The sequence below is a fragment of the Mauremys reevesii genome, linkage group 14, assembly GCF_016161935.1.
Source record: "Mauremys reevesii isolate NIE-2019 linkage group 14, ASM1616193v1, whole genome shotgun sequence".
Lineage (NCBI taxonomy): Eukaryota > Metazoa > Chordata > Testudines > Geoemydidae > Mauremys > Mauremys reevesii.
Genome location: NC_052636.1, coordinates 8,282,812 through 8,306,157, shown reverse-complemented (window position 1 = coordinate 8,306,157; position 23,346 = coordinate 8,282,812). Strand labels below are relative to the sequence as shown.

The 23,346-nt window shown below is 50.0% G+C and overlaps 1 protein-coding gene and 2 non-coding genes across 3 annotated transcripts in view; 2 read left to right on the top strand and 1 right to left on the bottom strand.

Annotated features, from left to right (window-relative positions):
- Positions 1 to 397: 397 nt before the first annotated feature.
- Positions 398 to 23,346, top strand: part of LOC120381801 (zinc finger protein 850-like) — a gene marked incomplete at its 5' end in the record, with an annotated part of 159,223 nt that continues 136,274 nt past the window's right edge. Inside the window, one exon of the mRNA XM_039499935.1 lies at positions 398 to 1,435. Within this exon, the coding sequence (XP_039355869.1) occupies positions 398 to 1,435 (1,038 nt within the window). The remainder of the gene's footprint in view (positions 1,436 to 23,346) is intronic.
- On the top strand, positions 21,632 to 21,704 carry TRNAV-AAC. The gene has a single exon. It is a non-coding gene; the product is annotated as a tRNA-Val (tRNA).
- TRNAG-UCC lies at positions 23,093 to 23,164 on the bottom strand. The gene has a single exon. It is a non-coding gene; the product is annotated as a tRNA-Gly (tRNA).

Genomic DNA, 23,346 nt, shown 5'->3' with positions numbered 1-23,346 from the left:
TGACCTGTCTTCAGCACTTGTTTTTGTTTGGTCTTCCCCTTTCCATCCCTGTTTGAGGTTTCTGTCTCTGTCACAGCAGGTGATGCAATGGCATGTGAGAAAGAGGAGCAGAATTTTCAGCCTGAAAATGTCGAGCCAGTGGGTAAAAACAGAGCATTATCGCAAAGATCGAAAGGAATGTGTCCAGGAGTCATGAGCAGGAAACTCCTGGGAGATTCAGCACAGACCAGAAACAGAGCAAGGAAACCAGCCAGGAGAGAAATTGGATAAATTTATTTTCTCTTGGGGAACTCAGAAGGTCCTCATGGAAACCACAACACAACAGGAAATCCTTAGGCGAAAGAGAAAAAATACATGCCCTGAGTGTGGGAAAAACTTCATTCACGGATCAAACCTTTCTGTTCATCTGAGAATCCACACAGGGGAGAGACCCTACAAATGCAGTGAGTGTGGGAAAACCTTCAATCGCAGCTCACACCTTATTGCCCATCAGAAAATCCACACAGGGGATAGGCCCTATAAATGCTGTGAGTGTGGAAAATGCTTCACTGAGAGTTCAGACCTTTCTGTACATGAGAGAATCCACACAGGGGAGAGGCCCTACAAATGCAGTGAGTGTGGGAAAACCTTCAATCGCAGTTCGGACCTTATTAGGCATCAAACAATCCACACAGGGGACAGGCCCTACGAATGCAGTGAATGTGGAAAATGCTTCACTAGCAGCTCAAACCTTTCTCAACATCAGAGAATCCACACAGGGGACAGGCCCTATGAATGCAGTGAGTGTGGGAAAACCTTCAATCGCAGATCAGGCCTTTCTAGACATCAGAGAATCCACACAGGGGACAGGCCCTATGAATGCAGTGAGTGTGGGAAAACCTTCAATCGCAGATCAGGCCTTTCTAGACATCAGAGAATCCACACAGGGGACAGGCCCTATGAATGCAGAGAGTGTGGGAAAACCTTCACTCAAATATCAGCCTTTTCTCAACATCAGAGAATCCACACAGGGGAGAGGCCCTTTGAATGCCGTGAGTGTGGGAAAACCTTCACTTACAAATCAGGCCTTTCTAGACATCGGAGAATCCACACAGGGGAAAGACCCTACGAATGCCGTGAGTGTTGTAAAACCTTCAGTCGCAGCTCGCACCTTATTAGTCATCAAACAATCCACACAGGGGACAGGCCCTATGTATGCAGAGAGTGTGGGAAAACGTTCACTCAAAGTTCAGCCCTTTCTGTTCATCAGAGAAGCCACACAGATGAGAGGCCCTATGAATGCAGAGAGTGTAGGAAAACCTTCACTCACAGATCAACCCTTTCTGTTCATCAGAGGATCCACAGAGGGGAAAGGCCCTATGTATGCAGTGAGTGTGGGAAAACGTTCACTCAAAGTTCAGCCCTTTCTCTTCATCAGAGAATCCACACAGGAGAGGCCCTATGAATGCAGAGAGTGTGGAAAACCTTCAATCACCACTCACACCTTATTACCCATCAGAGACTCCACACAGGGAGAGGCCCTATAAATGCTGTGAGTGTGGAAAATGCTTCACGAAGAGTTCAGCCCTTTCTCAGCATCAGAGAATCCACACAGGGAGAGGCCCTATGAATGCAGTGAGTGTGGGAAAACCTTCTCTTGGCACTCATCCCATGTTAGCCATCAGAGAATCTGCAAGAGAGATCAACATTGTAAAAATCTCTAGGGCTATCAATACTTTGTTTTTGTAATACTTTTCCTGATTCCCACATAGTAACTTTTAAAGCTCTTTGAACTGTTTGCAGCACCGTTATCCCTCAGCTTGTCCAGATGAGTGGCCCATTTTTGCCTTTTGCAGTTCGCCCTCTTTTAAGATGGACCTATTTGTCCTTTCTATTGTCCCACAAGTAACTGGAGTGTGCCCTTCCTATGAGGAACCAGGGAGCATCACGTTTATACCATTCCTCCTATTGCAAAGTTATTGTTAGAGTCACCAGTGATACAGATTGTATCCTTGCCAGTTGTTCTCATGTTGCTCTGGGTTGTGCTGAAGAGCAGTTATATTGGGAATTTTTCAAATTATATGTAAATGAAGAGGAGCAGGGGCAGGAAAAAAGTATAATTACAGCTTCTGTGACACTGGAAGGAGATGGGGTGACTCAGGCCACGTCTATACTTACCTTCCCGGTCGACGCGTGAGTTCGACTTCTCGGAGTTCGAACTCCGAAGCGCTAGTTCGAACTCCGTACTCCACCGCGCAGGCGGAGTTGCGAGTCGACCCTGGAGCCGCGGAGTTCGCTTCCCGCCGTCTGGACGGGTAAGTTTTCGAACTAGGGTAGTTCGAATTCAGCCACGTTATTCACGTAGCTGAATTTGCGTACCCTAGTTCGAATTAGGGCTGTGTGTGACCAGGGCTCAGAGATTCCCTCCTTCCCCATCACTGCAGAACTGTTACCTTTGCCTGAGCCAGGCAGAGTTTATCTTCATCACATTCTATCCATCCACTTCTCAAAGTGTCATGTGATGAAGCATTCTCCGTTGTCTGTGCTTGCAGATGATGTTTTGACTTCTTTAATCCTATATCAGAGTCGCTATGACTGGAGATGAAAGTGTCAAAGACCTGGGAGGGGAATTCAAATGGATCCCAAATACAGTGTGATCATTTAGAGTTTAAATTCCAGGTTCCATCTATTGTAAAGCCACTTCTGGCAAGAGGGCTGTTTTTCCCTTATTATGGGGATGCTACGATACTAAAAAATTTGTAAATAACATAACTGACTATTGAGACAGGGATGAGGGAAGCAGGTTTGAATGGATCAGAGGAGAATGTGATGGGAGACTCTCTTGTCCCGATTCTGAATAATCAGATGTAACCTGCTCTGGAATTTCACTTGACACTTTCTTTGTCATGTATTCTCTCTCTGTGATGCGGGTTTCTATCTTTCCTGAAGGCTGTTTGGTCACCCAATTGGATATTAGTTCATTTGGTAGGATGTAGCTCAGATTTATTGAAGAATTTAAGACAATGACCCTTTGCTAAAGTCCTCATTTATGATTTCAGCTTTGCTTTTTCCCCATCCCTCCATGTTGACATGGAGAAAGTTGAAGTGCAGTTCTATAAACAGGAGAGAACTCTCTAATTTACTGGACAAGCTAACAAAGAAACAGCAGTGATTTAAAATCTCCACTCAGAAATGGTGAACAACAGCAGAACCCCAACTAACTGAAGGAAGTGCATCTGATCACAGTGTATTTCAGTTGTTTAAGGCAATATTGTCTTCGATGATCTGGGAAGAGAATTCCATGGTAAGTGATTTTGAACTAGGCAAAATGCCCATGGGTTTGGTTCCCAAAGCATTTGTAACCCAGGCCCTACAGAAGATCTCTCCTAGCTAATCCTATGGTATGGGAAATGCAGCCCTTCATGACACAGATGTTGAGGAAATAGAAGTGGAGTTTTTGTCAAATTTATCCTTTGTAGGTGCTAAAGATGTGTATAAAATGAAACCAGTGTTGAAAATGTAATAGCTTCTGAAAAATAGCCATTTTTAAATAGAATCTCCAGTTCTGGTAACTAACGAAGATTCTGATCCAGGCCTGTATCCAGTCCCTTCCCTGGACCTGTGCCACCGAATTAAAGAAGAGCTGGGCATGTTTCAGGAAGCCATTCCTCATTAACACTGCTGAGATTTTAAGTGGTTTTGTAAAGTATTCTACTTCAGAGAACTGTAACTTTACCCTATCCAAGACCAAGGATTTGGAAAGAGCTGAGGTTGAAAGAGTCCACACCCAGTTCTTGGTTTCTACCCCAGTAAAGGAAGCTGTGGTGACCCAAGGAAAATCGTTTGTACAGCTCCACTTCCAAGTTCAGTGTCACTGATTACACTTCCAAAGTATGCCAGGGTTAGATTGAGAACAGTCATCCTTCACTGTTTGGATGCAAAGAGAGAGTGCTTCATAGGACAGTCCTTCCCTGTGGATCCCAAACTGGCTGCCTGGATGGGTAACAAGGACTTTCAGGCTGTAGAAATTATGGTAACCAATAAGGCAAAGAATGTGTCAGCCTACAATTTCAGATTTTCAGATACACGCATGTTGAGTCCTGAGACTATGGTTTTGTGTCTGACGCTGTGGCTACACAATTAAGCTGATGTTGGCACAGCTCCACCAATGTAGCTGTGCTGCTGTAGCACTGCAATAACAGATGCTGTAAGCCAATGGGAGAGATTTCTCCCATCAGACTTGATTAGTCCAGCCCCTGCAAGTGGTGGTGGCTATGTTGAGAGGAGAAGCTCTCCTGCTCATGTAGCACTATCTACACAGGGGGTTAGGGCTGTGTAACTACATTGTTCAGCTGTGTGGATTTTTCACTCCCCTAAATAATATAGTTATCCCAATAAATGTCTTTAGTGTAGACCAGAGAGGTTTCTCTTGTGTTTTATGCATTTACCTTACTTCTCTACCTCCTCCTACTTTGAAAGATTAAAAGTGTGAAAAGAGAGGTATTTTTCTCCATGATGCAAACATTCCGACATAGAAGACCCTTCTACCAACACATATGGCAGAAGATCCTGAGATATATGAACTCACAGAAGTGGTTGGGACCTACGTTGGGACAAACTACAATAAGAACCAGGGTTCAGTTGGCAATGGGGATTAAAAGAAAACTAACATATATGACAAGAATTTGTGATCTTTGAATATGTTATTGTTACCAATTAAAATGATAGGTGAAGTTATTGGTTAAAGAGTAAGAGACTGTGGATAATCTGAATTATTCTGGAAAACTGAAAGTTGTCTTGATTTTGTGTTTTGTTAGTCATACAGGAAATGATGGCTAATCTTGAAAAGTTAATTAGATTTAATTTACCCTGGTTCCTCAACTGTTGCTACAGCACTACTACCCATCAGTCCAAAGACTGAGAGAAATGGAGAGTTCCAGCCATTGTCCTTTTAGTATCTTATTGTTCCTCTCTGTTTTTTGTGCTGGCCTTTCTAGTCTATCACTTTCTGCCTTTGTTTAGTTGGTAACAGTTGGTTTCCATCACTCACGTTTGTTTGTTTAAATCTCTATCCATTGTTAAATACATTTTTTGCTTGTTTGATAACTGTACTCAGGTGCTGTGTGAGATACAGTAGAAATGGTCCACAGTAAAACTAGTAACCTGGGATACTTGGGCAGATAGGATCTGGGATTTCACTGAGAATCTGGTGATCCGGGCTGGACCCCAGAGGGGGACACATTGAAGGAACTCAGGGGTGAGGGTGGCTGCTGTAGCTCAGAGGAGGGTGCTTGAGTTCCAGCAGGATGGTGAGTTTGGTCACTAACATCCAAATGGAAAACTCCCTCTTCCTAGTGGCAGGTGGCAACAAGAGACTCACAGCCCTCAGCACCCTGAGAAGGGTCACAATGTGTCTCTGTGTTGATCCACCTGTCAAATTCACACAGGGAAAGCTCCCGATATTCCATCAAACTCTGCATCACACCTCTTGAGTATTTAAAAGAGTATCTCATAACTATTTGTCTATGTAAAGTATCAGAACAGTTCACAAATTTTAGGATCTGCCCTATGAAATCATGGAAAATATGCTCTTCACTCTGTGGGTACATCTAGACTACCCGCCGTATCGGCGGGTAGCGATCGATTTCTCGGGGATTGATATATTGTGTCTCATCTAGACGTGATATATCAATCCCTGAAAGTGCTTCCGTCGACTCCGGAACTCCACCAGCGCGAACGGCGGTAGCGGAGTCGACAGGGGTAGCCACAGACGTCGATCCCGCGCCGTGAGGATGCGAGGTAAATCAATCTAAGATACACAACTTCAGCTACGTGATCTTAGATTGATCCCACTCCCCAGTGTAGACCAGCCCTGTGAAAGCATGTAAAGAATCCAAGCGCTGGAGGACAGGGTTTGGGTCCAGAGTGACCTAGACAAATTGGAGGATTGGGCCAAAAGAAATCTGAGGAGGTTCAACAAGGAGAAGTGCAGAGTCCTGCACTTAGGACCCAAGAATCCCAGGCACTGCCACAGACTGGGGACTGACGGAGTGAGTGGGGTTTGATAGCAGCCTTCAACTACCTGAAAGAGCAGCAGTGTGGGCTTTCTCCTGGCCACTTTTGCTGGGCTGGGCAGGCAGCCTGGAGGCCTTTCTAGAAGAGAATTGGGAACTGAGTTAGAAAAACCAATGTGAAAACCAGAACCTCATTCATTTATAATATTAAATCTTCAATTCTAGTGTCACAATCAATACAATTGCTTCAGCCTGATAGTTGCCCAAAGGGAAAACTTAACGTCTTTCCAAGGGGAGTGGAGAGAAAATACTTTTCAGAGTCCAAAAGAGACAAGGCGGGTGAGGGTAAGAGCTTGCAGAGGACCAACCTCTGTTGGTGAAAGAGACAAGCTGTGGAGCTAACCCCACACACTTCTTCAGTTCTGTGTAGCCTGGAAGGTCGTCTCTTCCATAACCAGCAGTTAGAACATAAGAACAGCCACACTGAGTCAGACCAGTTCATCTAGCCCACTCTCCCGAAAGTGGCCAATGCCCGGCGCCCCAGAGGACCCCTGGGACCAACATGGATACAACACCACCACAAACAAGGTTAAAAGTCAATGCACGTGAGAGAAGCATCTTGTGTTTCATTCCTTATGTCCCAGTCCCATCATGTGGCCATTTCCTTGTCTTCCTTTCTGTTAAAAGCTTTGGTGTTTTGCACAGAAACATTATTTCCCCAGGAGAGACCCAGGAGGGGGGGCTGCATTCCTGTACCAAACAGTCACTGGAAGGGGGCAGACAAAGGCCTTTAGGACGAGGCATCCGTCACTGTCAAAAGATCATCTCCCTCCTGCAGGTCACTGGCAGCCTGAATTTGTTCCTTATCCTCCCGGCGTCTGGGGGTTGGAATCAGCACTACCCAGCCCCTCCGTATGTAGCAGGAACAAACACAAACCTGATCTTTAAAACAAGCTGTTCCCTTCCTTCTCAGGGAAGATTTTTCTGTGATTGAAGTTGAGCTTCAGTTCCCCTCTCCTAGGGGCGGGGCAGGTGTGGGGCCAGCTCCCAATGAGCTCTGTTTTCATCTTTGCCCCCTTTCAGTCACACTGGGATCCTAACTGTGCTCCCAGGTGTCAGGCAGCTTCCAGCCCAACCACCCTGCTCACTACTTCCATGGTCATGTGTCACCCCCTTTGCCAGCACACAGAGCCTGCAGGAAAGCTACTCCTGCCAGATGCACTGGTGATATAGTGGTGTGCGTAGGTGTCTTCCAAGCAATTCATCTGGGTTTGATTCCCAGCCAGTGCAATAATGGCTTTTCTCTTTTGTTGTTTCCTCATCTGGAAGTGGCTTAATTTCAGTCACATTGTGTTACAATCACATTATCTATAGAATGAGACAATAAATGTGTCAAAGTCAAGCAGGTCATACAAGATGGAGGCACACAAGGGGCTGGAATGTGTCATCTGAGAAAGACAGAACACTTGGAAACCTGCATCTCCCATCCCCTGGCCTTGCGGGTTATAATTCCAGCTGCGTGAGCTGTTTGTATGATGTTCCGGCATGACAGGGAAATGAAATTTTGAGTCAGTTTTTGCTCCTGCAGATTCCTTTGCTGTTATAATTATAATGACATGTACAACAGGGAGGCAAAATAAACATAACCCCCAAATTGCAATACAGCTGGGGAAAGAGACGATCACGGTTAAGCCAAACACTTCAAAATAAAAATTAATACTAAAAAGGGGAGAGGGAAGAGATCAGGTATGTGGAGATCCCCTTGATATTTCAATGCACATTGTTAGAATCAAAGTTCAGACTTGACACTGGAAAACCTGCAACTACCTGTCTCTCTGAACACCTGTGATGAGCAAGATGGAGTTGGAACACCTGTTCTGCTTCAATCATTTATTGTCTCTCTGTTCTCTCCTTCTTCTCCTCCCAATTCCTCGTCTCCAATGTCTCTGCCTTTCTCCTCTTGCTCCCTCTCCCCTGCCCTTTCCAGGAACTCACACTCTACAGCATTTAGGACAAGCCAGAGCTCCCATGTTCTGCACATGAGCCTGTGTCAGAGGACGTGTGACCCCGGTCAGAACCAGTCACCAGATCAATATGACCCTTTATGGGCGACTTCTCTGCCTGCTCTGCAATTTACATCTCCCCTCTTCCCCCCGCCCACCGCAAACAGGGTCGGGTACAGCTCTGACTAAGAGGCCTAACAGGAGAAATTTCAGCCCAAAGACAAATTTGTGTGAAATGTTGAGAAATGAAGAGCCCCCCAAATCCCCAGAACTCTAGTGTCACCCCGATGGCACCAGCACAGGGAACCCAGTGAGATGGGGTTACAGAATACAAGGGGGGAGGCAGCAGGGAGAGAGGTGACAGCAGGGCCGGCTCTAACATTTCTGCCGCCCCAAGCAGAAAAGGAGAGCGCCGCCGCCCCCCCCCCAGCGGCGCGGCGCTCCGCCCAAGTCCCCGCCCAGCAGCGCGTAGCGCAAACCATTACCACCCCTCCCGAGCGGCCAATTCCCGCCCCGAGTGGCACGTAGCGCCAGCCAATTCCCCGCCCCCCCCGAGTGGCTCATAGCGCCGGCCAATTCCCCGCCCCCCCTGAGTGGCTCGTAGTGCCAGCCAATTCCCCGCCCCCCCAAGTGGCTCGTAGCGCCGGCCAATTCCCCGCCCCGAGTGGCTCGTGGCGCCGCCAATTCCCGCCCCGAGTGGCACGTAGCGCCCGGCCAATTCCCGCCCCCGAGTGGCTCATAGCGCCGCCAATTCCCGCCCCGAGTGGCTCGTAGCGCCAGCCAATTCCCGCCCCGAGTGGCTCGTAGCGCCAGCCAATTCCCGCCCCGAGTGGCTCGTAGCGCCGGCCAATTCCCGCCCCACCCTCACCGGCGGCGCAGCGCCGCCCAACCAAAAAAAACAAAAACAAACCCCAATCGCCGCCTCCCAAGGTGCCGCCCAAGCACGTGCTTGGTAGGCTGGTGCCTGGAGCCGGCCCTGGGTGACAGGGAGTCTCTCTTTCCTTCCAGGAACTGCAGTCACAGCAGGGAGGGCTTTGTCTCATTGGAAGGGATCCGTGTCTGTCACGGAGGTGGTGGAAGTGACGAATTCTGTGATTACACGCGACCTCCATGACTTCTAAGTGAAAGCTGGAGACATGTAGGTAAGTATAGCGGTTGGTAGGTTTCCAGTATAGGGTGGTGTTCATGTGACCATCGCTTATTAGCACAGTAGTGTCCAGGAAGTGGATCTCTTGTGTGGACTGGTCCAGGCTGAGTTTGATGGTGGGTTGGAAATTGTTGAAATCATGGTGGAATTCCTCAAGGGTTTTCTTTTCCATGGGTCCAGATGCTGAAGATGTCAGCAGTGTAGCACAAGTCAAGTAGGGGCCTTAGGGGACAAGAGCTGAGGAAATGTTCTAAGTCAGCCATAAAAACGTTGGCACACCGTGGGGCCATGCGAGTACCCATAGCAGTGCCGCTGGCTTGAAGATACACATGGTCCCCAAATGTGAAATAGTTATGGGTGAGGACAAAGTCACAAAGTTCAGCCTCCAGGTTTGCCGTGACATTATCGGGGATACGGTTCCTTACGGCTTGTAGTCCATCGTTGTGTGGAATGTTGGTGTAGAGGGCTTCTGCCTCCATAGTGGCCAGGATGGTGTTTCCTGGAAGATCATCGTAGTTTCCTCAGGAAGTCAGTGGCGTCTCGAAGATAGCTGGGAGTGCTGGTGGCGTAGGGCCTGAGGAGGGCGTCTACATAGCCAGACTATCCTGCTGTCAGGGTGCCAATGCCTGAGATGATGGGGCGTCCAGGATTTCCAGGTTTATGGATCTTGGGCAGCAGATACAATAATCCTGGTGGGGGTTCTAGGCTGTCTTATTGCCAAGGGACGGAGAAACTCGACCAGCAGCAGGGGGTGCAGAACATCGTCCTAGTGTGGGGGTGACAGCGCCTCCGAGATCCTGACATCCCAGCACTTTACACACCTTCCTGGAGCCTCCCAACCCCCCTGGGCTGTCGGGACTGCGCCCCCAACCCTACTGACAAGAAACAGGCTTGGGGAGGGGAAGCTACTGGCTCAGGGTCACACCAAGTGTCAGAAGTATGGATGGAACCCAGCAGGCCTTCTTTCCAGGCCCCTTCGCTAACCACTGCTGCACACTCCCTCCCACAGCTGGCAATGAGAAGCAGGCCCTCATGGCCGCTCCCCCTGCCTTTGAGAGGGAGTGTGCTCCGCTGGAGTGACTGGGCCAGGGGATTGGGAGTCAGGACTCCGGGGTTCCATTGCTGGGTTTCCTATTGGTTCCACTGCTGGTTGTTTTCCTTTTCCTGGGGGACTCTGGGCAAGTTGCTCCCCCCTCTAGGGCTCCGTCCCCAGCAGGCAAATGGGGATTTCGTACCTTCCCGCTATTGCAAAGTGCTGGGAGAATCCCCCAGCCAAAGCTGCTCTGACAGCGCTAAGCAGCATCTGACCATTCAAGGTCGGAGCGCACTGCCCAGGAGGAGGAGTGTTTGGCTCTGGGGTTTCACTTCAGCCCAGTCTAGAGAGAGGGGCCCAGCCATGGGGTTTGGCTCAAGAAGACCAAGTCTCCAATTTGTTAAGGGTGTTTTGAATTCCAGTCCTGAGCTCCAAAGTGCTTGGTGTCAGCTGCACATTTTGGAAGCAGGCTCTCCACTCCATTTTCCAAATCATTCATGAAACTATTGAATAGTACCGGACCCCGGACTGATCCCTGCCGGACCCACTAGGTGCACCCTCTCTGTTGGGCAGCCAACCATGGAGAAGGGCCCTTGGAGTCTGGGCTTTCAACCAGCTCTGCACCCACATGACACTGATTGCAGCTGGACTGCATTTCCCTCATTTGCTTGTGAGAATGTCCTGCAGGACTGTGCCAAAAGCCTTAGTAACCCCGAGATAGATCCCATCTACTGTTTACCCACCTCCACTAGGCCCGGAACCCTGCCAAAGAAGGAAAGAGGATTGGTTTGGGATGATTTGTTCTTGACAAATCCATGCTCCCTCGTCCTAAGAACCAAATTATCCTGTAGGTGCTGCTGACAAACTGATTGTTTAAGAATATATTGCAGTATCTCTCCAGCTGTGGAAGTGAGGCTGGCTAGTCTGTAAGTCCCAGGGGTCTCTTTGTTCCCCTTTTAAAAATGGGTCCTGTCTTGTTCATGGATGGGAAGATGTTCCTTTCAGGGATCTCAGACGAGAACTGAGGCACAACACCTGGTTTGTTACGGTTTGTTACGGCCACAAAAATGGAGGCAGGAACCTCTTCTCTCCTGCTGGCAAAGAACCCCAGGTACCTAAAAGACAGGTAATGGGCTTTAGAAAAGGCAATGGTTAAAAAGTTTGGCCCTGGCCATTTCTTGTTTCCACAAACTAGACATTTTAGCAAACTTTAGAATTCCTTGGTGCTAAACACCCTGAAACTCCCCTTCTCCTTCACAGAGGGCTTTATCGCCCCTTATCTCACTCAGGCTCACGACTGCCCAGAGTTCGAGAACTGTCCCTGTTCCCATTGGGGAGGAGCCTGAGGTATAGAGAAGGGAAGTGACCTGTCACCAGATGGATCAGACTGAACAGGTTTCAAACCTCCAAGAGGTTCTTACCTTCTAAACAGGGACAGCTGTTTTCTAGTAAAATCACTAAAAGGGGAAGGACAAAACTCGAAAGAGGTTCCTCCTGGCGCTCACGTCCGTGAACCCGAATACTCTCTCAGTCCTCAAAGAGAGACCTGGAGAAGGAGACTTGCTGGAGCAAAGCCACAGGGGTCTCTGAGGTCTCCCTGGCCCCTCGCCCCTGTCCTGCCTGGCTGATGTCAGCATCTCTCTGTGAGGTCACCACCTCCCCACCACCTTGGACCAATAGTCTGAGGTCCTGCAAAAGGCCTTTGTGATGTCACTGCCACACCCCTCCTTTGCTGTGTCAATGTCCTGCCCCTGGCCAGGCACTTTGGAGGTTTGAGCTACTCCCTGTGGATCACCCCACTCAAGGAGCGTTCGTTCTAGGCAGCAAGCCGGCTAGACAGGGAAACATCAGACGCTGCTCCCAATGCTACACTCAGTTTTTCAGTAATTAGTCGACTTTATGGCCAGAAGAGACCATTAGAGCATCTAATGTGACCCCCTGCATATCACAGGCCTCCTGTAGGACACCATAGCTACTTTGGGGGCAAACACATTCCAGAAAGGCATCTAGTCTTCATTAAATGACATCAGGAGATGGAGAATCCACCACTTTCCTTGGTAGCTTGTTCCTGTGGTGAATCATCCTCGCTGTTGAATATTTGTGCCTTAGTTGTAATATGAATTTGTCTCTTTTCACCTTCCAGCCAGTGTGTCTTGTTATGCCTTTCTCTGCTAGATTCAAGAGCCCTTTAACACCCAATATTTTCTCTCCCTGAAGCACTTCAACACTTCAATGAAGTCACCTTTCAATCTTCTTTTGATCAGCTAAACAGCTTGAGCTCTTTCAATAGCTCACTAGAAGGCATTTTTCCTCCAGCCCTCAGAACCTTTGGTGGCTCTTTGCTGCCCCAGCTCCAATTTCACAACATCTTTTTCACATGAGGACACCAAAACTGGAGGCAGTATTCCAGTATCAGTCTGACTGATGCCATGTCACCTCCTGTGACGTTATTGACATAATCTGTAACTGTATAGATCACCATTGCGACCGCTGTTCTATTTGTAGCCAATATTCTAGAAAGGTTGTCACGTAAGGGGTCTATGGAGAGGTCCTGATTGGCTGATTATAATTATGCTATTTCTAGATGTGTATCATTTTTATAGTTGACATTATGATTTCCTGCCCATTTCCCCACTGGCTGGAGCATGGCTAGAGTGTGTCTGTGATTAATGATGTTGCTGTAGATTGTTCGTTTCCTGCCTTGGCAATTCAGACAGTCCCTTTTCCCAACATATCTCCAGCACATCATTAGTTCCAATAACAGGGGCAGCTTTTCTCTGGGGCACTGAGATTTTTTGGGGAGTTGGTGGCTCCTTTCTTTCCTCACCTGGAGTAAACTCAGCTTTTTATTCCATGGTTCATGTTTTATGGAATAACAACATCAGCCTGAAGAAAGAGGAGAGGGAATATCTCACTGCCAGGGCTGAAGGTGGCCACGTCCCCTCTGTTTGACCGTTGCCATTGCACGAGAGAAGGTGTCAATACAATTGAATGCCCTGGCTCAGACAAGAGACACAGGGAGTTTTTGCTGTTCATGGATCCATGCAAAGGAAATTGTGTCTCTGTGTGAAACTGAGGAGGGACATGAAATGCCCACAGGATGGCGCAATGCCCTAAGCTAAGGCAGGAGGGTGAAGGAATCGGGCTGAGGAATGACTGATGTGGACTCACCTGGGATTGAAATGACATTTGTTTCTGACAGGCAGTGAGAAATTGACCTTAATTCGGATGCAGGGTTGAGGCTTCTTTAGCTCCTTGTAGAACTTGAACTTGATTTCCCAGAAGGGAGAAAGGGAAAGTCTGGGGCTGCCTTGAGTCCCTGGCTGGGTCTCCTGGGCAGTGGAAAACATCCCTTGCTTGGCCCTGCCAAGGGCATCGTGGAGGCTGAGACGCCCCTCGGCTTGGATCAAAGGGGGAGTTGGATGGAATTTATCACACAACCCTCCCTGCTCCCCAGAGCCCCACGGGGAGAAGCTAGAGAAGGGGGAGTCATTCCTCCCCTGCGCTCCCAGAGGAGCTGCTAGCAGGGCCGCCCAGAGGCGGGGGCAAGGGGGGCAATTTGCCCCAGGCCCTGGGTCTTGCAGGGGCCCCCACAAGCAGGAGCGTAGCTGGGGGGAGCAGGGGGGGCTGCCGCTCCCCCACTGAGCACATTCCCCCAAAGTGGCGCCTTAGTAGGAATTTGGAATAAAGTGGAAAGATCTGGATTTCTCCCCCCCTGCAGAGTGCGGCACTGCTGATTGGCCGCCGGGGCCTGATTGAGCTGCTCCCATTGGGCCTCCAGCAGCCAGACCCCCCCTTGCACACACACACACACACACACACACACGCTGCCTCAGCACGCTGTGGGGGAGGGGCTGTGTGCTGGCACGTGTTTCACTTTGGCTCCAGAGGCAGCCAGCGGCTCGAGCTGCCGGGTGGTAAGAGGAGTCCTGGGGGGCAGTCAGGGAGTAGGGGAGGTTGGAGGGTTCGGGGGGGGGACTTTCTGGGACCTGGGGCAGTCAGGGAGCAGGGGGGGGGGGTTAGATGGGAGGAAGTCTGGGCCTCTATCCAACAGCAAAACTGCAGCATATAAAAGCAGCCGTTAGCGGGAAGTGCTATCAGCTGGGCCGGGCAGCCTGCACGGCCCCCGGCTCACTTGCCTGAGCTGTATTGTTAATGCATTTTAGTTGGAAGATGCAGCCTGAGTGATTTAAAGGCCCCAAACGCGGCTGAAAGAGCTGGGACAGTTGCAAGCTTTCTCTGCTGGGCTTTTCATTGGGGTCACACAATGCAAACCTGCTCGAGGTTCCGCATAAGAGAGGTTTCTTGAGGCCGTCCATGCAGCTCACTGCTTAAGCTCTTCTAAGCTTGCGGCCATGGCACAAAAGGATTTGGGAGCAGTTAACAATTCTGTGTGGTTAAGAGATTTTCATTTCCTGGGCCCTGCTATCCAATGCCACAGGGCCCCACAGGGAAGACTGAGTGAGTAGCCCGGCTTGTCCTCTGCAATCCCTTCCCTGCTTCTTTCCCTTGTGTTTGCAAGGGTCTCATTAACATGCCGCATCCGAACACGCCTTCCCTCCAGAGACACAGCCTCCGGGCTTCTCCTCCTTCCTCACTTTCTCCTTCTCTCCCTCTCTGTGTTTTTTCTCCGTGCCCCATCCCTGGTCTGTGCTCCCTCTCCACCCCATGCATGGTATTAAGCATGTCTCTGCCTCTCTTGTTTATGGGCTCTGTGCTGGGATGGCAGAGGCAGAGCTATTGTTGTGTTCTCTGCTGGGTCTGTTTGGATCAGACTCTAAAATCAAACGCTCCCTTTGCTAGCAGGATCCCTCCGCCTGCTCGCAAGGGCTTCTGGCTACACACTAGAGCCAGGTGCTAGGGCAGAAGCAGCTACCCAGGTACCCTCAATGGCAGGAGCAGTGCGTGGTCCCTCGCCCTGCCCTCCCCCCCACACAGGGCCGCCCAAAGGGGGGGGCAAGAGGGGCAATTTGCCCCAGGCCCCGCGTCCCGCAGGGGCCCCGATGAGTGTTTTCCGGGGCCCCTGGAGTGTTTCCCGTCTTCCCGCGGCTCCGGTTGAGCTCCTGCAGTCAACCCCAGGAGGCTCCGGTTTTCCCCACCGGAGCCCCGGGAGGACCGGACCTGCCGCAGGCATGACTGCGGAGGGGGCGCTCGTCCCGCGGCTCGGCTGGACCTCCCGCAGGCATGACTGCGGCAGGTCAACCGGAGCCGCGGGACCACGGCACCCGCCGCAGTCATGCCTGCGGCAGGTCCGCTTGTCCCGGGCTCCGGTCGACCTGCCGCAGGCATGCCTGCAGGAGCTCAACCGGAGCCAAATTCCGCCCCCCAGGGAAAGGGCCGCCCCACGCGCCTGCTTGGCGCGCTGGGGTCTAGAGCCGCCCCTGAGCGGGGGCCCCCCGCCGCCGAAGACCCCGGGCCCCCAGAATTCTCTGGGCGGCCCTGCCCCCACACTTTGGATTACGGGGTGTGTCTTGGTGTATATTGGGGGTCCTGTCAGGGGGCGGGGAGTGGTTGGATAGGTGTGGGAGTCTTGCCAGTCTGTCTGGGGGCAGGGGTGTGGATAAGGGTTGGGGCAGTCAGGGGACAGGTGGGGTTCTAGGGGGCAGTCAGGGACCAGGGTCCCAGGAGGGGGCAGTCAGGGGACAAGGAGTGGGGGGGTGTTGGGGGTTTTGAAGGGGGCAGGAGGTGGGAGGGTGCGGAGGTCCTTAGTAATTTGGGATGTTGGGTGGTGCCTTTGTTGATGTGTTCGCTTCCGCTCATGTGAGAGCCGGGGTACGCTGCTGCCCACGGGAATCCAGTATTCTACAGTATTGCAACTTTTTTGTCTGGAAGGGGCCCCCGAAATTGCTTTGCCCCAGGCCCCCTGAATCCTGTGGGCGGCCCTGGAATAATGTCAAGTTTTTGCTCAGAGGGGAGGAGGGCAGAGGGGAGGGATCCTGGAAGCAGGGGAGTTGGACAGTGTGGGGAGGGGAGCCCAGCAGTGGGGGTGGGGGGCAGAGGTCTGGGGGAGGTCAGGGAAGGATCCCAGCGTTGTGGGAAGTGGGCAGCATGGAGAGCCCAGGCCTGGCATGGGCACTGGGCAGAGTGACTCTGTCCTTCTACACTCCCCCCCCGGCAGGCTAGGCAGGACTGGGAGAATTACGTGTTTGTTGGTAAATGTCAATGTCTGTGTAAACACATGACCCAATGGCAAAATATTTCCATTGATAATCATCAAATCTGACAGATGGGCAGAGTAAGAAACATGCTGCTTGAGAACGTGTCCTGCTCTAATCCGATACGGGTCCCTTCCGCCTTGGGCACCACCAGGGGGGTGTTTCATTTCCCTCCCTATTTTCACACAGAGACACAATTTCCTTTGCATGGATCCATGAACAGCAAAACCTCCCTGTGTCTCTTGTCTGAGCCAGGGCATTCGATTCCATTGACACCTTCTCTCCTGCAATGGTAACAGTCAAACAGAGGAGACGTGGCCACCTTCAGCCCTGGCAGTGAGATATTCCTTCTCCTCTTTCTTCATGTTGATGTTGTTATTCCATAAAACATGAACCATGGAATAAAAAGCTGAGTTTACTCCAGGGTGAGGAAAGAAAGGAGCCACCATCTCCCCAAAAAATCTCAGTGCCCCAGAGAAAAGCTGCCCCTGTTATTGGAACTATTGATGTGCTGGAGATATGTTGGGAAAAGGGACTGTCTGAATTGCCAAGGCAGGAAACGAACAATCTACAGCAACATCATTAACCACAGACACACTCTAGCCATGCTCCAGCCAGTGGGGAAATGGGCAGGAATTCATAACGTCAACTATAAAAATGATACACATCTAGAAATAGCATAATTATAATCAGCCAATCAGAACCTCTCCATAGACCCTCTTACACGACAACCTTTCTACAATATTGGCTGCAAATAGAACAGCGGTCACTACGGTGATCTATACGGTTACAGATTATGTCAATAACATCACAGGAGGTGACACGGCATCAGTTAGACTGATACTGGAATAGCCTCCAGTTTTGGTGTCCTCGTTTGAAAAAGATGTTGTGAAATTGGAGCTGGGGCAGCAAAGAGCCACCAAATGTTCTGAGGGCTGGAGAAAAATGCCTTCTAGTGAGCTATTGAAAGAGCTCAACTTGCTTAGCTTATCAAAAGAAAATTGAAAGGTGACTTCATTGAAGTCTTGAAGTGCCTTAATGGAGAGAAAATATTGGGTATTAAAGGACTCTTCAAAATAGCAGAGAAAGGAATAACAAGACCCAATGGCTGGAAGGTGAAAAGAGACAAATTCATATTACAACTAAGGCACAAATATTCAACAGCGAGGATGATTCACCACAGGAACAAGCTACCAAGGAAAGTGATGAATTCTCCATCTCTTGATGTCATTTCATGAAGACTAGATGCATTTCTGGAATGTGTTTGCCCACAAAATAGCTCTTGTGTCATACAGGAGGCCTGTGATATGCAGGGGGTCAGATTAGATGCTCTAATGGTCTCTTCTGGCCATAAAGTCGACTAATTTCTGAAAACCTGAGTGAAGCATTGGGAGCAGCGTCTGATGTTTCCCTGTCTGGCCGGCTTGCTGCCTAGAACGAATGCTCCTTGAGTGGGGTGATCCACAGGGAGTAGCTCAAACCTCCAAAGTGCCTGGCCAGGGGCAGGACATTAGCCCAGCAAGGGAGGGGTGTGGCAGTGACATCACAAAGGCCTTTGGCAGGACCTCAGACTATTGGTCCAAGGTGGTGGGGAGGTGGTGACCTCACAGAGAGATGCTGACATCAGCCAGGCAGGACAGGGGCGAGGGGCCAGGGAAACCTCAGAGACCCCTGTGGCTTTGCTGCAGCAAGTCTCCTTCTCCAGGTCTCTCTTTGAGGACTGGGAGAGTATTCGGGTTCACAGACGTGAGCGCCAGGAGGAACCTCTTTCGAGTTTTCTCCTTCCCTTTTAGTGATTTTACTAGAAAACAGCCATCCCTGTTTAGAAAGTAAGAGCCTCTTCGAGATGTGAAACCTGTTCAGTCTGATCCATCTGGTGACAGGTCACTTCCCTTCTCTATACCTCAGGCTCCTCCCCATCTGCCCAATGGGAACAGGGACAGTTCTCAAACTCTGGGCAGTCGTGAGCCTGAGTGAGATAAGGGGCGATAAAGCCCTCTGTGAAGGAGAAAGGGGAGTTTCACGGTGTTTAGCACCAAGGAATTCTAAAGTTTGCTAAAATGTCTAGTCTGTGGAAACAAGAAATGGTCGGGGCCAAACTTTTTAACCACTGACTTTTCTAAAGCCCATTCAGGTATGTGAGTTTCTGTCTTTTAGGTACCTGGGGTTCTTTGCCAGCAGGAGAGAAGAGGTTCCTGCCTCCATTTTTGTGGCCTTAACAAACCCGGTGCTGTGTCCCGGTTCTCATCTGAGATCCCTGAAAAAGAACATCTTCCCATCCATGAACAAGACAGGACCTATCTTTGAAAGGGGAACAAAGAGACCCCTGGGACTTGCAGACTAGCTGCCTCACTTCCATAGCTGGAGAGATACTGGAATACATTCTTAAACAGTTTGCCAGCAGCACCTACAGGATAATTTGGTTCTTAGGACAAGTGAGCATGGATTTGTCAAGAACAAATCATCCCAAACCCAGCCTCTTTCCTTCTTTGGCAGGGTTCCAGGCCTAGTGGAGGTGGGTAAACAGTAGATGGGATCTATCTCGGGGTTACTAAGGCTTTTGACACAGTCCCGTAGGACATTCTCACAAGCAAACGAGGGAAATGCGGTCCAGCTGCAATCAGTGTCATGTGGGTGCAGAGCTGGTTGAAAGCCCAGACTCCAAGGGCCCATCTCCAGGTTTGGCTGCCCAACGGAGAGGGTGCACCTAGTGGGTCCGGCTGGGATCAGTCCGGGGTCCCGTACTATTCAATAGTTTAATGAATGATTTGGAAAATGGAGTGGAGATCATGCTTCTAAAATGTGCAAATGACACCAAGCACTTTGGAACTCAGGACTGGAATTCAAAACGCCCTTAACGAATTGGAGACTTGGTCTTCTTGAGCCAAACTCCATGGCTGGGCCCCTCTCTCTAGACTGGGCTGAAGTGAAACCCCAGAGCCAGACACTCCTCCTCCTGGGCAGCGCGCTCCGACCTTGAATGGTCAGATGCTGCTTAGCGCTGTCAGAGCAGCTTTGGCTGGGGGATTCTCCCAGCACTTTCCAATAGTGGGAAGGTACGAAATCCCCATTTGCCTGCTGGGGACGGAGCCCTAGAGCGGGGAGCAACTTGCCCAGAGTCCCACCGGAAAAGGAAAACAACCAGCAGTGGAACCAATAGGGGTGTCAGGATCTTGGAGGCGCTGTCACCCCCACACTAGGGCGGTGTTATGCACTCCCTGCTGCTGGCCGAGTTTCTCCGTCCCTTGGCAATAAGACAGTCTAGAACCCCAACCAGGGTTATTCTATCTGCTACCCAAGATCCATAAACCTGGAAATCCTGGATGCCCCATCATCTCAGGCATTGGCACCCTGACAGCAGGATTGTCTGGCTATGTAGATGCTCCATCATCATTCCACACAAAGATGGACTACAAGCTGTCAGGAACAGTATCCCCGATAATGTCACAGCAAACCTGGAGGCTGAACTTTGTGACTTTGTCCTCACCCATAACTATTTCACATTTGGGGACAATGTGTACCTTCAAGTCAGCGGCACTGCTATGGGTACTCACATGGCCCCACGGTGTGCCAACATTTTTATGGCTGACTTAGAACAACGCTTCCTCAGCTCTCGTCCCCTAAGGCCCCTACTCTACTTGTGCTACACTGATGACATCTTCATCATCTGGTCCCATGGAAAAGAAAACCCTTGAGGAATTCCACCATGATTTCAACAATTTCCATCCCACCTACAACCTCTGCCTGGACCAGTCCACACAAGAGATCCACTTCCTGGACACTACTGTACTAATAAGCGATGGTCACATAAACACTACCCTATACCGGAAACATACTGACCGCTATACTTACCTACATGTCTCCAGCTTTCACCCAGACCACATCACACAATCCATTGTCTACAGCCAAGCTCTAAGATACAACCACATTTGCTCCAACCCCTCAGACAGAGACAAACACCTACAAGATCTCTATCAAGTGTTCTTACAACTACAGTACCCACCTGCTGAAGTGAAGAAGCAGATTGACAGAGCCAGAAGAGTACCCAGAAGTCACCTACTACAGGACAGGCCCAACAAAGAAAGTAACAGAACCCCACTAGCCGTCACCTTCAGCCCCCAACTAAAACCTCTCCAGTGCATCATGAAGTATCTACAACCAGTCCTGAAGGACAATCCCTCACTCTCACAGAACTTGGGAGACAGGCCAGTCCTTGCTTACTGACAGCCCCCCAACCTGAAGCAAATACTTACCAGCAACCACACAACAAAAACACTAACCCAGGAACCTATCCTTGCAACAAAACCCGTTGCCAACTCTGTCCACATATCTATTTAGGGGACACCATCATAGGACCTAATCACATCAGCCATGCCATCAGGGGCTCATTCACCTGCACATCTACCAATGTGATATGTGCCATCATGTGCCAGCAATGCCTCTCTGCCATGTACATTGGCCAAACCAGAGAGTCTCTACACAAAAGAATAAATGGACACAAATCAGACATCAAGAATTATAACATTCAAACACAGCCAGAGAACACTTCAATCTCCCTGGTCACTCGATTACAGACCTAAAAGTCGCAATATTACAACAAAAAACCTTCAACAACAGACTCCCACGAGAGATGCTGAATTGGAATTAATTTGCAAACTGGACACCATTAAATTAGGCTTGAATAAAGACTGGGAGTGGGTGGGTCATTACACAAAGTAAAACTATTTCCCCATGTTTATTTGTCCCCCTACTGTTACTCACACCTTCTTGTCAACTGTTGGAAATGGGCCATCCTGATTATCACTACAAGTTTTTTTTCTCCTGCTGATAATAGCTCACCTTAACTGCTCACTCTCATTATAGTGTGGATGACAACACCCATTTTTTCATGTTCTCTGTGTATATATATATATATCTTCCTGCTGTATTTTCCACTGTATGCATCTGATGAAGTGGATTTTAGCCCACAAAAGCTTATGCTCAAATAAGTTTGTTAGTCTCTAAGGTGCCACAAGTACTCCTCATTATTTTTGCAGATAAATTAATGGAGGTGAAGTCCATTAATGGCTATTAGGCAGCCTGGGTAAGGAATGGTATCCCTAGCCTCTGTTTGTCAGAGGGTGGAGATGGATGGCAGGAGAGAGATCACTTGATCATTACCTGTTAGGTTCACTCCCTCTGGGGCACCTGGCATTGGCCACTGTTGGCAGATAGGATATGGGGTTGGATGGACCTTTGGTCTGACCCAGTCTGGCCATTCTTCTGTTCTTATGAAGGGAGGGGCAAAGCCCTGTGACAGAGTTTCTGTAGTGTAGTGGTTATCACATTTGCCTAACACGCAAAAGGTCCCTGGTTGAAAACCAGGCAGAAACATGATGGCTTAATTTTTCCCAGCTCCTAGTGGCCTGTCCCTGCTGTTGTAGGAGCAGCAGTGATTTCTATGCTCAATAGGTCTGTTATACTTCCCCCATTCCCATTTTTGTCTCCTCTCCCTCTCTGAATGCCTGTGAAGTGGCTTTCCCCCTCCCACTCCCACTCCCTCCTGCAATGCTTGTGGGATGAAGGAGCTGGTTGAACAGCTGGAAGATCAGAAGAGCTCCGAGATAGAGAAGGTGTCTGGGACTCTAATTAGGCAGCGATCACACACCCAGAGCATGGACACTGCCCAAGGTGGAGTGTGACCCACCAGATGCAGCCAAGTCATCTCTAGTCGCAGGCCATGAGGAGCAGGTCCTTAAAAGGGGAAGGGGTCCTGTGCTCAGGAGTCACTCACAAGCTTGTACCTCCAGTGAATGCCCTTCGCCCGGACCGCCTGGCCAGTGGTTCACTGCGTTGCAGTCCATTGCACCTCAGGAAGACTTACCTTCATTGCACCGTCCATCGCAGTGCTGGGGGACACTTACCTGGCAGAATCCTGTGCCTGCCTCTTGGCTTCCCAGGGGTGGCTACTTGCAGCCCAGGAGAAGAAGGATGGTTCTGGTGAAAGGAAGACAAGCAAAGCACTGGGAGGAAATTTGGGTGTGGGCGCTGCGCTGGGGGTGGGGTGCAGGAGGGGTGATGCAGCTCCCAAAGTGACCGGTACACACAACCCTCTGGCAGCAGCTCCTACATGAGTGGGGCCAGGGGATCTCCATGTGCTGCTGTCTGCAGGTGCTGCCCCCAGAGCTCCCATTGGCTACAGTTCCTGGCCAATGGGAGCTGCAGAGTTGGTGCTCAGGGCAGGGGCAGCACGTGGAGACACTCTCCCCACCCCAGGGGATGCTGGGACATGCCAGCCACTTCTGGGAGCGGCACGGAGGGACGGAGGTAGAGTGGGCAGGGAGCCACCTCAGTGCTGCTGGCACATCTCTGCACACGCATTGGGGAGGGGAGCAGAGGGCCTCCATATCCTGCCTGGGGTAGGGGCAGAGCATGGAGCTGCCTCCCCTACCGGGTCTATTACAGGAGTGGGTGGGTGGGGTCTTTTGGCCTGCAAGGTGCAGCAGGTCGGACTAGATAATCACACTGGTCCCTTCTGACCTTAAAGGCTCTGAGTCTAAAAGGGAGAGGGAACTAAAGGAAATTAAAAAAAAAAAATAAACCAAGCATTGTAACACCAGGATGACTCCAACTGCCTATTATATAGTCCCACCCCTTTCTTCCTCCACTGGGTGTTTAATGACCTGTTGGGATTTGGGACACTGATTCTTTCATTCCATTGATAAACTGATACAATGTGACTGAAATTAAACCAATTCCCAGTGGAGAAATCATCACATCATTGCATTGGCTGGGAATTGAACCCAGATCAACTGCTTGGAAGGCAACTATGCTCACCACTATACCACCAATGCATCTGAGGAAAGTCTCTGATTTTTCACACTTGGTGTCTGGTCACCTTACTTCTCAGCATGAGGCAAATGTCTCTGTGGTCTCTGCCGTTCATGGTGGGGAGTTTCCCCACTGATAACAGTTCTTGCTGGGTTGGGGAGGGGAGAGAGAAGAGGCATTTATTCTGTTTCATTCCTCTCCATTT